Source organism: Manacus vitellinus, unplaced genomic scaffold (genome assembly GCF_001715985.3).
Source record: "Manacus vitellinus isolate BGI_N305 unplaced genomic scaffold, ASM171598v3 scaffold_20_pilon, whole genome shotgun sequence".
Lineage (NCBI taxonomy): Eukaryota > Metazoa > Chordata > Aves > Passeriformes > Pipridae > Manacus > Manacus vitellinus.
The window spans coordinates 6,754,471-6,771,816 of record NW_021939471.1 but is presented as its reverse complement, the minus strand read 5'-3'; the positions used below and the strand labels follow the sequence as shown (position 1 = coordinate 6,771,816).

At 40.1% G+C, this 17,346-nt stretch overlaps 1 protein-coding gene across 2 annotated transcripts in view; it reads left to right on the top strand.

Moving 5' to 3' along the window:
* HECW2 (HECT, C2 and WW domain containing E3 ubiquitin protein ligase 2) overlaps window positions 1-17,346 on the top strand; it is a 106,648-nt gene that overhangs the window by 25,927 nt on the left and 63,375 nt on the right. Inside the window, exons 1-2 of one of the 2 annotated variants that reach the window (XM_018071909.3) lie at window positions 889-990; window positions 7,173-7,280. In XM_018071909.3, coding sequence (XP_017927398.1) covers window positions 951-990; window positions 7,173-7,280 — 148 coding nt within the window. In that variant the 5' untranslated portion in view covers window positions 889-950. Of the gene's footprint in view, window positions 1-888; window positions 991-7,172; window positions 7,281-17,346 lie in introns of those variants that run through there. The other variant, XM_008926916.4, reaches the window with a different exon arrangement.

Genomic DNA, 17,346 nt, shown 5'->3' with positions numbered 1-17,346 from the left:
TTCTTGCAGTACTGGGGCTGCTTCAGCACAATTTGGGTTCTTGCGGAAAGCTGGAGTAGTTGTAGCATCCACCAGGAGGCCTGTGAGCAGTCAGAGCATCTGGCAGAACCAAGCCTTGTCCAAACCCCTGTGCTGAGGTGGCATTTACCAACTTGAAAGAGGAGAGGTAGTAATAGAAGCTCTTTGGCACCTGCTTATCCTCCTGCTCAGGAGTGCCCTGTGCAGAGTTATCCTGGGTTAAAGGCAACTCCGTCCCAGCCAAATGTCACGGAGCAGTCTCGTCTTCCCTGAAATAACTGGATTTGTGGGGAAGTCATGCGGGAGAGCAAAGCACTGTGTAAACAAAAGCCAGCACTTCCAGTGAGCTCCTGCTGTGCTCGTTGCTGTGGCTGCCTTGCCGTCATTTCTAGGATTTAACCATCCTCCTGTTTACATCAGCCCGCCCCATGCTGCGGGGCTGTGGCCCTGCTTAGGAATCCTCCCATGGACAAGGCAAGGAAGGAAGTGGAGGGAGGATGGGGCTTCGGCATCCTGTACCCTTCGGAGGGGAGTGGCTGCAAATAGCTGAGCTTGAAGGACGTAATACCTTATGTGTTTTAACACGGGCTGTTGGAACCTAGATAAACCCTTGATTAAAGGAGAAGAGGCAGATGATGGTGTGTAACTGCTGGAAACTACTGCAGAGTTTGAGAACATCCTTCTGAAACCCTTTCCTTCAAATGACAAGAGGAAGGGAGAGGACAGACGTGCCTCGTGGAGCTGAGATTATGCAACAGTGCTAATACAGAGCTAAAGCCTCCAAACTTGAGCTGCACAAGCTGGGTGCGGAAGGCAACTTCTATAGGAGATACCGTTTGTGATTGGGAACAAGGATGCTATTTTCAGTATCCATCCTGTAAAACGTTATTGTTTTTCATTCTTCAGTTTGTTAATTGGGCTCTGATGGAGGAATGCAGTTTAAGATCCACAGGCATCCTTTGGAATGGCCAGGTAAGGCTAGAAGGTACAACTGAGTGTTGATCATTAATTTCAGCAATGTGCTGCATAGACGGGTGCTATCTTTCATGAGAAATATTCTGGCTCCACCAGATAACCTGTGAACTGTTCACAAACTGAGATGGGGAATTCTGAAAATCACAGAACATAAGCTTTGGTGTAGTGGGTTGACATTTGTTTGTATGGTACTAACTGATATGTAGAGTATTTTAAAGGGGTTGACATAATGTGATTTATTATAGTAATTGCTTGCAGTGGAAACCCTGTCTTGAAATTGTTTATTTATTTGCTGGCTTTCTAGAAAAGGTGATAAAATTTTTCTTCTCCTTAATATGTGTCCTGATTCAGTTTTCAATTGATTTTAAACATATTTTGTGTATAAGGAAGAAATTTATTTAGTTCATTATTTCGGTAAACATTGTGCTACTTCTTTAATGATTACCCATAGATTTTTATTTTTAGTATTTCTAGAATTAAAATTATCAGAGGTTAACAAAGTGAAAATGTTGCTGTGTTACAAACTTTCTCAGTCAGTTGCTCAAAATCCACAGCAAGTGCGTTTTGGAATGTTCTTGCCAGTCTCACATTTTGGTGACAGTCTGTTTTACTGCTTAGAAGTCTATGCTCACACCAAAAAGCAGAGTGCAGTTACTGGCATTGAGATTGAGGTTTTGGAAGTAATGCAGTAAAATGCATGTAAATTTTTTGTTTTACGTCAGAAATGCCACCCTAGAGATTTCCTGATGGTTGGCTCAAAATTAAGTTCAGAAATATCCTCTGATGCAGATTAACCAAAAACCTGTTACTTTCTTAAAGACCAAGTGAAATGGTGGAGTAAAATAGGTGGAGGATGGCCATCCCTGATATCATGTTTATGAGAGAAACTCGTGGCAAATCCATGAATCTCAGCTTGAGACGAAACTAGATGTAGCCTTACTGTCTACCAGCCTCCCAGCTCCACTGATACACACTGTAGGAGAACACCTGACAAGAGAAATAACATTAGACTGATGCTTTGAAAGCTTCCCTGGGATGAGTACAACCCCCCCCTCCACCTTAATAATTGGATACATTGCTTGCATCATCTTCAGTGCTCAAGAATTTAATGAAATGCTAAAATGCTAAAGAAGTCAGCATTTTGACAATCTGAACTTAATTTAAAATTTTAACAGTACAAACACCTCAAAAGATTTTGTGTAAAGCGTTTTCCTGAAAGGGATGAAAAAACAGAGATTGGCATGTAAGTCCCAAATAAGGGTAACAGAATTATGCAGGGATACAATGATGTTACCAACGTGATTGATCTTTCCTGAGCTAAACCGCATGGATTTTTAAAGTGCTGTGAGTTAGAAAACCCATATATGGTAGTAAAAGATGAAAATTGTAAAGTTGTGTATCATTAAAGCCATTCACTGACAATCAGAATCTGTTAACATCACCTTCTCTCTGAGCTCTGCACATGAACGTCTTTATAAATGTATTACAGAAAAGAGATCAGTATGCAAAAGTTTGAACCTCTTAGATTGCTATAGGGAACTTCTAAATTTTATCCTAGGCAGTAAGCAAGTGACGTTTCCACACCAGGAATTTGTGACTTCTGTGATGTCTTTTGAAGAATAAATATCATTTGTGTTCATGGAAGTAAGCCTTTTATTACATAACCTAACACTACTGACCACTGAAACTGGGACCAGAAGAAGACTGATGGTTTGATATGACTAGTCTGTGCACTGGGGCTGTAAGGCTTGTTTCAGATAATTAATCTGTGGCAGTTCCTCTTTATCTGTCTTATAAAATACTGTATCTTATTTATTTGTTGCTGTAAACTATGCAAAATAACTCTGTGAGGTGATTGATTTCCAGTAGTTTATCCTTTTTCCTAAGGCAGAAATAGTGAAAGATATAGGACACAATGAACAAAATGTGATCTCCTCAGAAGCCTCCTGATCCTTGATGTCAGATACTGGCTTAGCATGGCTTTCAATGCTCCTGTAACATCCTCGTGCACAACTGGGAGTAGCAGTTGATAGAACAGAAGGTTGTGCTACCATTCAGCACAAGGCTGGAAAATGGGCAAACAGAAATAACCCCTGACATTGGGATGGGGCTGGCCATCTAGAAATCATTTTTTCAGAAAGAGACCTGGAAGTTCTGGAGGACAAGAAGTTGAGCAAGAGCCAACGGTGTGCCCTGGTCACCCACTGGCATTCTGGGCTGCATTAGGAAGAGCCTGAGCCAGCAGGTTGAGGGAGATGGTCCTTCCCCTCTACTCAGCACTGATGAGACACATCTGTGTGCTGTGCCCAGTTCTGGGCTACCAGTACAGGGAAGGCATGGGCATAACTGGAGCTTCTTATGGCTCTTACTCTTTTTATGGGCGTAGTTTTACTGTTAAAAACTAATTCTATAAAAACAATACCTTCTTCTTCCACTGCACCGTTCATTCATTTATCCAGTACTTCTTTATTGCTTTTCACATAACGTCGATGTGTGGCACTGACACATGTCAGAGGGAGTTGCATCCTGTAGCTGGATTCACTGTTGCCTGAGGGCAGAGCTGTGGACGCAGGTGGAGAACTACAGTGTTGACATGGAGGGCTCAAGCTGTGGGTATTGCGGGTGCTGTTGGTGTCTAACTTAACTTCAAGGATGTTGTAATCACGGTGAAGCCTGAAAATGGGGAAAAAATGAGTACAGCTCTTAATGCCAGGTTTGGCTGATTGCTTAGCAGTTAAATAAAGAAAACATTGTTACTCAGAATGCGTTTGCTTTACAGTGATTTCAAGGAGCACTACTCAGTGTCAGGTTCCACACAGTGATACATTTACTGCTACCCACTTTTCATTGTAGAACATTGTCTCAAATGCGCTGATTTGTACAGGGGTTGCAGCTCTCAGAAGTTATGCCCTGTAATATTCTATGTCCGAGAGTTACTGAAGACAGAAAGATATCTTGCATTGTTTAATTTCTTTCAGAAGTGTAGACTCACTAGACAAGATACTGATGCAGTAAGACAGTATTTTGTTGCATATTTTATGTTCTGGGAAGGGATATTTATATCTACTCTTTGGCCCAGATTCTAGAACAACTGCCAGTTTCAGAAACAGCAATGATTAATGTGCTAAAAAGGGAATAGAACTGCGTAGAATTGAAGTTCCCTATGGAATGTATATACATAGTGTTTATGTGTATATACATACACACGTATGTTTTGGTGAGGTGGAGAAATGAGGGAGTGATAATTCTGATGTTGCTTTTTGTGCTCTCAAACACTTCTCTTTTTTTGTCAGTATTTTTGTCAGTATTGTGTACTTTAATGTTTTCATGCTATGCATTTTTTTTCCTCTTCAGTTTCTCTTTTTAAAACCCGTGAACTGAGGTTTGCAGTTATTTTTCCATCGGTATTAGTAATGTAATTTTTCCCCTATGTGAATAACATCATAGAAGTAGAAAAAACCCATCTGTTTCAGAAAAAAAATCAAAGCTGACCAAAATAAATTCTGTAATTTGAGTTGATTGCTGACAGGCAGTGGTCTGTCAGTGTTTTCCATCCCTCTGTCTCCACCACCTTCTGTTGCAGTGGCAGTGTGCCTGTGGGCAGTGTATCAATGATTTAGTCTTCATTGCTGCAAAGGAGTCTGTTTCTTAATGTAAGGGCTGAAAATCCAGAGACTTCTGCAAATTTATTTTATTAAATAAGGCGAAAGAAAGTGTTCTACATTCTTGTAACTACCAACTCAGAATTCAAGACTCAGTTCATGGAGGACCTTTTCTGAAGCTCACTAATGTTCCTGTAAACATTACCATTGGCTTTACTTAGTAACTGACTAAAAAAACAAAGAACAACTGCTTGTGCCTTATTGTTGGAAATCTCACCATTAAAAGGCATATTTCATTGCTTAACAGTTCCTTCATTTGTTGAACTAGATAAGAATAAAAAGTATTAGATTTTATGGTTATAATATATCTAACATTTGCCCTTCTTAAAATTATGAACAGACTCTTCTCCAATTGATTAAATAGAGAAATGCAGGACTAGAGCACGTTAGGTGAGGTGTTTATTGTCATCAATACATCTTCATTTACACAGATGAAATGAGAATGCTAAATAGTTTAGAAATCTGTGTTTCAGATAACTGGAATTTTTAAAGAATCTGCTTGCTTTTGGTAGAGATGTTTTGGATAACCAAGTTTGTATAGTGGACCAAAACAGTCACTAGTGTAGTGCTGCTGGAAGTTAAACGGTATCTCATGCTTTGCCAGGGTTCTGTCTGGAAGATAATAGGGCCTTGGGTTAGGAAGGCACATTAAAAAATAAAAAAAGAAAATAAATTCATCAACAGTGTATTGTTTTGGTTAGAGTGTCACTGCAAACCACATAGAGATTTTTCTTAAGGCCTGTGGCGTGGTTATACGGGCTGTATGTTCAGTGTTCCTCTTTATATAGCTTTGAAAAAAACCCAAAAGCATGGGTGAGGTACAACTTTGTTTATGCCAAAAGTTTTTTTCTGTAATGGAGAATAAATATGCATGGTTTAAGATTTTACTGCCTGTGTGCCTGACTTTATAGTGTGTACAGTTTATGTGCCATCACGGTGACTCCACACGAAAAGTTAGGCCTGGGGGTATTACAAGCTTGAGGACCACAGGTGTCAGGAGAACCCTCCTGTCCCTTCTTGTTGTCATTGAGATAATTATGAAACTGTTCTGGACCTGTCATGACGTTAAGGTGTTCAGACCACAGCTTTCTAAAAATTCTCAAAGTCACCCACGCCTGGAGGCATAAAAATGTCAGTAGCTTTCCATGGCTGCTTCTTGACTTTCCAGAGCTCTTTGAGGTTTTGGGCAGTGTGTAAGTTACTATTGAGCAACCACAAAAGCCCAGCATATGTCTGGTAATGCTGTGCGTGTCAGCTTGGTGGGATGTGATGTACAGATTGCAGTAACCCTGGTTCGGTGGAGTCACCATGTATATGCTGAGGTGAGCAGTCAGAGTGAAAAAGGAAAAAGAGAAGCTTTAGTGTAAGTTTGTATTTTTAAGATAACAGTAAGAAAGCTGCATTGTTTCTTATTCCTCCATAAATGGCATATGGATTTCTGATATGTAGGTGAGAGTTCTGTAATCTTCTGTGGGATTTCCTACCAAAGGGCAAAGAAATGTGCTTGAAAGGATAGGAGCTTCATGCACAAAACCCCACAGTAGGCTCAGTTATTAGTGAAAAATTTTAAAATTGCAGAATGCATTCAAATGTATACAATAAAACAGGAATTTATATTTTTTTGAGTTAAGAGTAAAGAATATCCAGTACCACTGGAAAGAATTAGGACGTTGTATTTGAGGTCACAGGTAAAATTGTCTAGTTAAGGAACAGCTGCCAAAAGGCATTGGTATAACGTTACAATGCACACTTCCAAAGAACTTGCTGTACAAAAGAATTCAGTTGAATTTATGTCAGCTTTGTCTGTGTCATCATAACTAACCTTCGTGCCTTTCAAGCAGCTTCTCACTCTGATTTTCTTTCTTTAATACGGCTTTCTGGGTGTCTTTATACAGGCTGGTAAATAAAAAAAGGCCCTAAGGACCATGTTTGTTACTGTTAGGACAAAAATCTTGATTTCAGAGGGGAAAATACTGATGTTGCTAAGCTTCTCTGCAGGTACTGCTTGTTTTTCTGTTCTCTTTTGAATGTATTTTGCTGAATCTCTCATTTCTAGCTCTGGTTTACCAAGTGACAGTTCTGCACTTTGGGCCTCTAACTTGATTACTTACAAGTCCACGCTTCCTAGCTAGGGAATGAATGCTAGATTTTCACATCACAGAGCAGGACTGGTGTATAAAACAGTGCAGTAACTCTGTGATGAGGTTTCTGTCAGCTCTACACTCCCAACAGCCTCTCTGTTGATTTAGGGAAGTTTGGGAATTTAATACTGTACCTTGGCAGGTCACCTCTTACAGGAAACCATATATTTACTTTGGCTGTGTGTATGTCTGCTCCCTCTGCATAAATTGATCTAGCAACTGTAAAAGAGAAGCCATTTATCTTTTGCCAGTTAGTTTGATTTATTTATTTAGTAAAAGTAGTTTTTTGTGTCTGAGCCTCTTGAAACGGAGAACCAAGAAAGCTACTATTATAAATACTACTTGCTGAAATTATTTTTTTCCTTCCCTTTTTCAGATGAGAACTCTCCAGCCAATTTCTGGGATTCCAAGAATCGGGGAGTGACTGGCACGCAGAAAGGACAAATTGTATGGCGCATTGAACCTGGCCCCTACTTTATGGAATGTGAGTACTTATTTATCCAGTGTGGATTCCAAGGCAAGAGTGCCTTTGTGTCAAGGCAAGTCTATGGCATGGCATTTGATATCCGTTTCATCAGTCCCTCTGATAAACTAAGGGAATTGATTGTGTTGCCCTAAGGGGCAGCATTTTCCAGTGTTTTTCCTGGACATTATAAAAATGGAGTTGATCTTAGATGTACATTTGTACTCTAGGGATGTTCTTAGTGTGTTTCAGTTTAAGGGAGGAAGAAATTGCCTTGTGCAGTGTCATATACTATATACACAGTGAAAGTTGAAGTCTCTTCCCAAAGTAGCTTCAAGTTTCAGCTGAACAAGTATTAATGGTAAATGCATGTGGAGGAGAAGGTAACGATGTAGTAGTGCTTGCTAATGTTTGTTAGTATGAAGGGTAGATTTGTCTGTAGGAAGTGCCAGCCTCCTGTTCAGTTGCATCAGAATTTCTCAGCTGAAGATTTGTCGTGCTGGGAAATCCACTGGGCAGTTTGGAAATACTGAGAGTCTCTATATGACTGAAATAAAAAGTCTTCAGTTGGACTCTGTAAGGACTGTCAGTAGCCAAGCTTCAAATCAGAGAGCTATGCCACTCCCTTAGACAACTGGGATTTATAGGAAGCTAAGCTACTCTGTTCTGTGCTATTTTTTTTCTTTGTCTTTTTGCTTTTTCATGAAACAGAGGTATCTTACCATTTGAAGTACATGATCCCCTAAAGAAACTGAGGTTCAAATCCTAGGATGTTGTATCAGAGCTTGCTGGAAACTCTGATGTGCCAAGCATCAAAGTGGCAATCAGTCCCAAAAGAGCTGTGAGTTGCTCTACCACCTGTTTAGCCTCACAGTAATGAATCTTCCTGCATAAGTTAAAAGAAAAAAAATACTCCCACTCTTCACTGTACACTGCAGTGCTGCTAACTGTAGGTCTTGGCAGAAATTTTTATTCTAATTTACTGATATGACAGCACTACATGTATTTCAAGAGGTGTTTTATACTCTGTACTAAAAATAATTATTAAAGCTTCCTGTTTCTAGAACTCATCACTGCATCTTGCCAAGTACCCTATGTGTTACACAACACACTTTATAATTAAAAAAAAAAACTTAAATAGGATAAAATTTAATTCCATTTCAGGAGCTCATTACAGGAAAAAATGATTGAACTGAAGATAATGATCAAGAAAATAATAAAGATCATTAACTGTCCTGTGCCAAAGACAGTGGTATATTAAAGCAGATTAAAATGTCTGTTAGTAAAATTCATTGCCTCATCTTTCTTGTACATATACTCCATCAGTATTGTTGCCAATAGGGGCAGTTTGACTTCAAAGATGTTTGTATCTTTTAGCTGGTTATGCGTTGCTCCATTATGTATTGAGATGAGGCTCTCAAACAACATTTTCAGTTCATGTGAGTAACCCAAACTAATGCTTCAAGGACTAGTAGTTTGGACTTAAAATCAGCTGCAAATGACTTTGCACTTTGCAACCAACTGCACCTCACAATCAGCTGACAGAAGGAGTGCAGGATGTATGTTCTTTGATCATGGTTATCTTCACTAAGGAGCAGTTCTGCTGCCATACAATGAAAAAGAGACAAGCAATTATGCAGCACCTGAGAACTGTAAAAAGGAATGTTTATGAGCATATGTTGCTATAGCACATAGTATGGAAGATAAATATGTCACCAGTGACACTTGTATTTCTAGTGAGAGGCCAAAAATTATCTGCATTTCTGATTCCACTTTTTATACTAGAGGGCTCCACGGATATGTGACTGTGTTTGCTCTGCAAGCCTTTTTCTTGTAGCTTAGAGGTGGTGAAGCAACTCTGATGCAACTACAGGCAGCTGCTCTTTTTTTTATTTTCTTTTTTATTCCTGAGATCACTAAATCCCGGCTCAGGCAGACACAGCAGGTGGCTGCGCAGTTCAGGTACAGCCACAGTGTTACTGCGGTGCAGCACCAGGCTGGGTGTGGGAAGAGCTGTGCTGTCAGGGTGCTCACCATGCTCTGCAGACACCGTCACTGCCCACCCAGCCCGTGCCAGCCACAGAGACAAACTTAGCTCCCCTGTTGGCCTCTTTCTTCTGTTGCGGTGCAGATATAATTTGTCACTCAGTGTAGCACTGCATGTGATGCTACTGTCATAGCAAGAGGGAGAAACAAATGAAGAGGCTAATGTTCCCAGGAAATGTGTGCCAGATTATTGAGTATAAGGTATTTCTGCTTTAATCTGCCATTATTTTCCAAATTTGGGAAAGAACTCTAGAACTGTAGATTTCTTGTTTAGAAATATCTTTGCTGAGAGGCAGAATATGTCAGATACAGGTCATGGCACATAGGGTTTGTCATATTTATTCCTCACAGTAATGACATGCAGCAGACCATTAGCAATGTCCCTGAATTTTTGAAGCAGCAGCTCCAGTAAGAGACATGGACAAAATATGTAAATGAATCAATTTAAAATCATCTGGAGACTAATCACAGCATAGTAATATGGGTTGCATCCAACCTCCTGCTCTCAAACTGGGACCAACACTTGACCTGCCTGGTCAAGTGTGGTTTATGAAGCACATTACTGAAAACCCTCAAAGACAAAGATTTTACAGATTCTGTAAGTAACCTTTTCCAGTGCTGCATTATTGTCCCAGTTAAAAAGATTTCTCTGGCATCCAATATGAGTGGCTGTAGCTTAAATTTGGGGCCATTGTCCCTTTTAAAATCTCTGATAGAATGGGAAGGAGTTGAGATAGTAACATCTATTTTGCCTCAACCTAGTCTTCACCAGACTAAACAATGACAGTTCCTTTAGCCTCTTCTCGCAGGTCACATTTTCTCCATCCCAATCATCTTTGTAGCCCTTTGCTCTCTATTCTCCATGTTCTCTGTGCTCTTGAACCTAGGGACCCAAAACTAGACAGAGTATTCCTCACCAGTACCAATGCAGAGGGGGACATTACCTTCCATTTCTCCACTGGTCACACACCTTTTAACGTATCCTGTGATTTGTTTTATTTGCAGTGAGAACACGTGCTGGCTCGTATTCAACTTGGTAGTCATCCTGAGCCTAGTTCCTTTCCAGCAGGGCTGCAGCTTTGCCAGTCTGTTCAGAGGCTCTGGCGATGCCTGGGATTGCTCCACCCCTGGCGTAGACACTTGCAAGCCTCTTGAACTTGGTGACATTGCTGTTGACCAATCCTCTACCTATTGCTTATGCTCTTAGGTATAGAGAAGCTCCAGGAGGCTGATGGAAAGCTAAGTATGGAACAAAGGTAGAGCTGGACTCCCGACACTACAGGGTTTTCTGGATTGGGGCTGTTTTATGTTTGGAGCATGGACAGTACTTAATTTCTACCACCTATACACTGCAATACCTGTATGATTGCAGTTTCCCTGCTCTACCTCTACACAAGGAGAGAGGAAGAATGTTTGCTGCAAGCCTCAGAAGCACTGAGCCAGCAATAAGGACTGATGATACTTGTTAACAGAATTGTGCTGAACAAGTGCTAAGTAACCACAATAATCCTTTAGGGTTTACAGTCGAAATTGACCTAAAGTTGTCGCATCTTTTTGGCAAGAATGGGAACGTAAGTTACTAATGTTGAATGATGAGTTGTGATCAGTCAGCGTGCACAGCGTGCACTTATCCCAAAGACTTTGGATGTGGTTTTCCCCCAGCAGTGTCAGAGCTTAGGGACATTACTTATCTTTCACCAGTCACATCTCTGGAGGGTGAAATGCAGAGGATTATAGCATCACTAACAAGCCATATGCAGACAAATCTCATGCAGAAGGAGCATTTCCATTTTAATTGCGTTAATGTTAATCAGTGGGAGTCAGCTGGGTTAGGCCTGAGATTCCTTCTGCAAATTCCTTCTGCAAAAAGATTTGTATCTTTTAAGAAAAACATCTTATGCCTTAATTTGGGAAGCTGTTTTTCCGTGAGCATAATTGTAAATTTATTTATAGTTTCACCAAGGTCTGTCAAATTTTTGCTTATGTTTAAAGATAGGCCTTGGATAAGCATTTTTCTGAATTTTGTATTACTGTGTGTCCTCCGTATTGTAACTCAATGTTAAGGTCATTTAATTTATTCCTCTTAAAATCCCTCCCCGTGGATTCAGCATCTTCTGTTTTTTTATTCAAGAAAGTAGCGTGTAAAGGCATAGTTTGCGATCTGCTCTATTCACATCAAACAACCTGCAGAAAGGATGGGGGAGAGTCTCATCTTCATGCTAAAAACAGACATTAATTCCCCTCAAAGCATCCAAAATTAGCAAAACAAGGATGATCAAAGGAAACTCTATTTGCTTTAGACAAAAATCAACACAAAAATTCTGTAGGATCTACCCTGAGAAGGGATCATCAAAGGAATCAACAGTGGCGTAATGAGAAATGAACTTAATGTATTCCAGAAAAACAAGCAGCCTCTGAGGGGAGTGGCTGAGGAAGGGGAGGGGGCGAAGATTATACAGAAGAGAAGGAAAATACTTGCAAAATACGAAGTCCAGTTCACCATCAGGAACAGCTGGTGTCCTTAAGCTGTCACCTCGAGACACAGTGAGTGGCTCTGAACTGCAGGTGCTCCTCTTTTTTCTTTTTTTTCCCTGGGGAAGGAGAAGAAGTGCTATATAGGCATGAAAGGGAACTCAGTCATCTTAGAGATTCAGGAAGGTGAATCTGAGAATCAATATGCTTTATATACTCTTTCCTTACATAGTAGAGGTGGCTTTCAAACATCCTGCTCTGAGGCTTGCTAAAATGTGAGGGAAGGAAAACAATGACTTACTAGATGGCTCCCTCAAGTTTTTTGCCCCGTAAACTACATAAGGATTGCTAAACACAGCCGTAGAGTTTTCATCCTTCTCCTGTAAAAAGAAACAGGTTCAAGGAGTATTATTCTGAACAGGTGGCAATAGTGTGGAAGTGCAGAGTTTAATGCTTTTGCATTTGGTATGATCATCTGGTATTTAGCATGGCATCAGGCTGTTCAGGTCTCCCTTCCTTGGGATGTCAGGGCTCCCTTGGGACATTTTAGTGGAGACAGAGATGATGGTGATGGTATTCCTTATGGAGAACAGGGCTAGCAGAAAGATGGAGTGAAATGATCCGTAAGAAGGCTGGTGATAGGAAAAAATATATGAAAGGAAGCTCGAGTTTTACTTAGGGCTAGTTGATAACAGCTGCTGCTCATTCATAATCTGCAGTTTCTAAGTCAGTTTTCTGCAATATGGGGAAGGACAGGTTGTGTTGGAGATACCATGGGAGGGAGGAGATTCAGTATAGTACAGTCACTGCCACACAAGAGGTAACTGTTGCTTATGCATTTCCATATGTGTTGTACCCAGAAGTTAAAGGCTGCATGTGTTCTAGTAGGTAAAACAGGCCAGGGGCTATTTTCTGCAGCTGTGAGCAAGTGCCATTGTTACTTGCAGCCGTGCAGCCACCCCTTCCCCTGTGTCAGGGGTCACCACTCTGCAGTATGTATGGTTGTGTGCTCATGCTTGAGTCTCTGCCATGGTCCTGCTTGGTTTATTAATATGGGCTTAGGCCAAGGGTCTGCTTTGAGACTGTGTTGGCCTTGTTAATTACAGTATCCACAAGAAACACCTTCACCTACTTTCCCTTTGTTGTTATTTATAACCTTTGATGTCATAGTCATTACTGTGAGTAGAATAGAAATATATTGATTTGCATATATTTTCTCTACCAATGCTATGGCTTTATGTCTTGAGCAGTAATCCAGAGTGGCAGCTGTTGGGATTTATCCAGAGACTGCCAGTCTTGTCACATCAATCATTTCCAAATCACCCCTGGGATGTTTGTGGTTAAATTACTTCTGGTGCCACACTGTGATACTTGGATGCAGTGACTGCACAGATGCTCTGTGTTTTGTGTTTAAAATCTCATGTGTGTGGCATAGAATCGAAGAATAGTTTGGGTTGGAAGGGACCCTTAAAGGTCTCTAGTCCAATGCCACTGCAATGAGCAGGAACATCTTGAACTGCATCAGGTTGCTCAGAGCCCCATCCAACCTGACCTTGAATGTTTCCAGGGATGGAGCACCTATTGCCCCACTGTGCCAGTGTTTCACTACTCTCAGTATATAAAGTTTCTTCCTTATATGTAGTCTAAATCTACTCTCCTTTTGTTTAAAACCATTGCCCCTTGTTCTATCACAACAGGCCCTGCTAAAAAGTTTGTCCCCATCTTTTTAATAAGCTCCCTTCGAGTACTGAAAGGCTGCAATGAGTTCTCCTCGGAGCCTCCTCTTCTCCAGGCTGAACAAACCCAGCTCTCTCAGCCTATATTGTTAGGAGAGGTCTCCATCCCTCTAATCACCTTGGTGAACTCCTCTGGACCTGCATGAGTAGACTATGAGATATATTCAGAAAATGTGGTAATATGTGGTTTTGTGAGGAGTATTCAGTCCCTATTTCCATGAAATTGTAACTTTTGCAGAAATAGTGTATGAGGACTGGAATTGCAATACTTTGTAGCTAGCAGAGCAGACTCACAGCTCTGTTTTTTGTAAAAAGCTGATAGATATTGAAGGGAAAAAATATCAATTAAATAATTAAACTTTATATACTTTTAGCTTTTAAGGACTGCTGTAGCAGAGTTGTTACTAGAGATATGAACAGTGTTTAGGTTTTATTAATGGTTATGACCAAAATGGTCAATATCAGTGAATGTTCTATGAATGTAATTCATTACTTTTATCCAATCTTTGTTTTTTACCATTTAAATTAAATTCTGTAAAGGTCATGGTTTTCTCACATGGAATTGTTCTGTGCCTGGAACATTCATCTGTGTAGTGCCCTGCAACCAGTGCCCTTTCAGTGTTCTATCTGGGGACTCAGGGTTATTGTCCCTACTCTATTTATAAACATATTCACTGAGTTAGAAATACTTCTATTATTCTTCTACTGTTTTTATCTGTTGTCTCTTAACAGCTATTTTTGAGTATCACAACTGAAACAGGATCAAGTCTTGTATTTTTTTACATTCGTGGCAAGCCTTGTTGACTTCCTTAAGCACATAATACCCCCAGTGTTTTTTTTAAAGGTTAGACTATAATTAAATGCTTTGCCAAATTAGAGCAGAATAGTCAGTGCTCATGGCTGTAAATAAGGATGTCTCAGAGTGATGGCAAAGTGAGCGGGGCTGGCAGGGATGGGTAAACTCTGTTACCTCCCATTTGCCCAAGTAGTTTCCTTTGAAGCAGTTTAGATGAAGAGACCACTGGGACATAAGCATTTTCTGTTATTGATCCTAATTTATCTAAAAAGCTTTCTGCAAGTCTGCTCAACTCACTTTTTAGGTGGTTTTCTTATCATTCCTTTTGTAAAACAAATTCTGTGATACACCTGCTGAGAGAGATGGCAAGTACCTGGAGGCAACCAGCTTTGGCCCTTGCATTCTACTGGTGTGTTTGTTACTGCCCAGTAGGAAGTAATTGAAAATGTACATGCTTAAAGTGATGCAGAGAAGAGAATGCTTAATGTCCAAACAAAACGTAGAGTTTGCTGAACTGTCACTGTTGCTAAGGAAAAGAAATTCAATTGGCAGGACGTGCAGAGCACTTCAACATTCCTGCAGTTGTCTGTGAGGTGTTGGATTTCAGATGGGAGACAAATAGGATTTAACACTGTCCCTTTTCCGTGGATTACATTTCCCTTTATAGCTTTGCAAAGCCTGAATGTGAGTGACTTAATTTGTTCTAGGGGCAAAGTTTTCTTAAATAAGTTTTGCAGAACATGCTCTCTTATTTTTCTGATGAGTTCATGTGCTGTCAGCTTTTTCCTCACTGAATGTTGGAGGAGATATGTTTCTATCTGCAGAGAGCCACAGGTTCAGCCTAAGTAGGTTCTGGGCATCTGGGCAGCTGCAATGTCCAGGAAGTATTAGCTGCTGGCCAGGTTCCATACAGTTAACTGGGAGCACTGTTGGCCTCCATAGGCTGTTGTAACCCAGCTAGGATTGGACTTGTCTTTTGGAGGTGTCTCTGCCCATCCCTTCTCAATGCAGCGTGATTCCACTTCCAGTATGGGCGTTTCATTTGACTAGGATCTGTCTGGAGCAAACTGTTCTTACAGCAAACATGTTTGCTTTCCTGCATTATCAGTCTTCTGGAAAGAATGCATTCTTCTAGGATTATGTTCATGTGTTTATGTGTTCTTAGTATCTTTGTTTCACAAAGCATTATTTTGATGGGCAAAGGTAAAGTATTAACGGCAGTAAAAAAACAGTTAAAGTGGGGAACTTTGGGGAATTAGTGATGTTTTAAAAGCAAGCTATTATTTAGTGTAAGCTGATCTCTTTAGTATTGAAGAGGCAAGAGTATATGGTCCATGGAGGGAACAGCGCTGTAATTTCATGCAGAAGTTCTTTTGAAATTCAAATGTCAGTGTTGGAGTCCCAGAAACCTTTACTGATTCCAACATTTTTATGTAATAGACCTGAACTATAAAACTATGGTTATAAGATGGTAACAGCTATTAACTTTTAAAGAGGATTATGGTTGTACAGAGTGTTGTGATTAATGATCATATATATCACTTTTTATATGGCCGTGTGATAATTTTTAAAGAATTATAGATCCCCCACTTTCATTTTTGGCTTATTTTTAGATGAAGAAGGAATTTATTGTGGTCTGTATGATGTCTGGAGGAATGTCAATTACAACAGGGCATGTGTAGTATCAAGAATAGAGTAATTTCCACACCACCACCCACCCACCTCAATGAAAATATTTTTGTGTTCTGAAATGTCATATTTAGTTTAGTGATACAGCAAAAGGTCCTGTGGTCAGGTACAGATGTCTCTCCTTTGCTGGGTTTACTATTAACTTTTTCATTAAGGATCACATACAAAGCAATTTAATTAACCTGTTGAGGAGGAAAAAGTAGGTTAAAAAAAGAGAAGTGCCAGTTTTCGCCTGAAGGAAACACATGAAAGCAAGGTGGCAGGAGAAATGAAAGAAACTGGGAAAAACACTGTCAGTGACTCATATGCTAACGTGCATTTATAGTATGTGACAGTTCAGAGGAAGCCTGTGTATTAATGTGGTATTGAACTCAACTCTCAAAGCATTGAAGTTCTGTTTGCAGATAACTGAACTTACTGTTTCTGAAGAGGTCTGTATATTTATGGGGCCTTAGAACACCTCTCAGTTTACCACTTATAACTATCAGGAACAGCCACAGATACCTATTTTCAATATATCTGGAGCTCAAGAATCCATCAGTCATCAAGAAAAACCTCTTCTAATCAACTTTTTGTTCTGATAACACAGTACAAGACATGTCAAAAAGCTAGATTCTCAGCTGCTTTGAACTGACAGGGCTCCTCTGAGATTTCTTCTTCTGTTAACATTAACTGCAGTTTCTAGCATTGATAGCCATGAAAAAGAATCACTTAGCTGCCTCTTATCCTATGATGGGTTTATATTATTGCTGTGTATAAGATCCAGTCTTCAAAAAGCCCATGTTCACTTTGACAACATCTGCATGCATGTGGTGGGTAGCTTATTTTTCAATTTTGTGCTGAATTTCAAGCCCGGCTTCTCCTGTGTTAATCCCATTGACACAATGCAAACAGCAGATCTACTGTTCCTCTTGCAGTGCTTTATAAAGCCCAAACTAAATCAGTGCTGCTTCTGTTGGGAAGTGGGAGAAAAAGTCTCCATGTTGTGTTTTTAAGTGCTCTGCTCTTTCTAAATATTTCTAGCAATTAGTCCTGAAGTTTGATTGTTTTTGTTTGTTGGTTTGTTTGGGTTTGTTTTCTTTGTTTGTGTTTGTTTGGGTTTTAATTTAGCATATCTGAAAGGGATAGTCAAATCTATTTCTTGACTCAAACGTTGTTTTCCTTTATCACCAGCCATATACAGCTATTGAAAAGTACTGTATGCTTGTAGAAGTCATTGAGGGAAACAAAAATGAGGATGCAAAACTTGTAGCATTGCATTTCAGCCTTCACATGAATGTACCTGTCAGTGTAGTGAGAATATCTGTCCACCCTCACATTACGGACTGTCTATGGATAGAACCAGCAG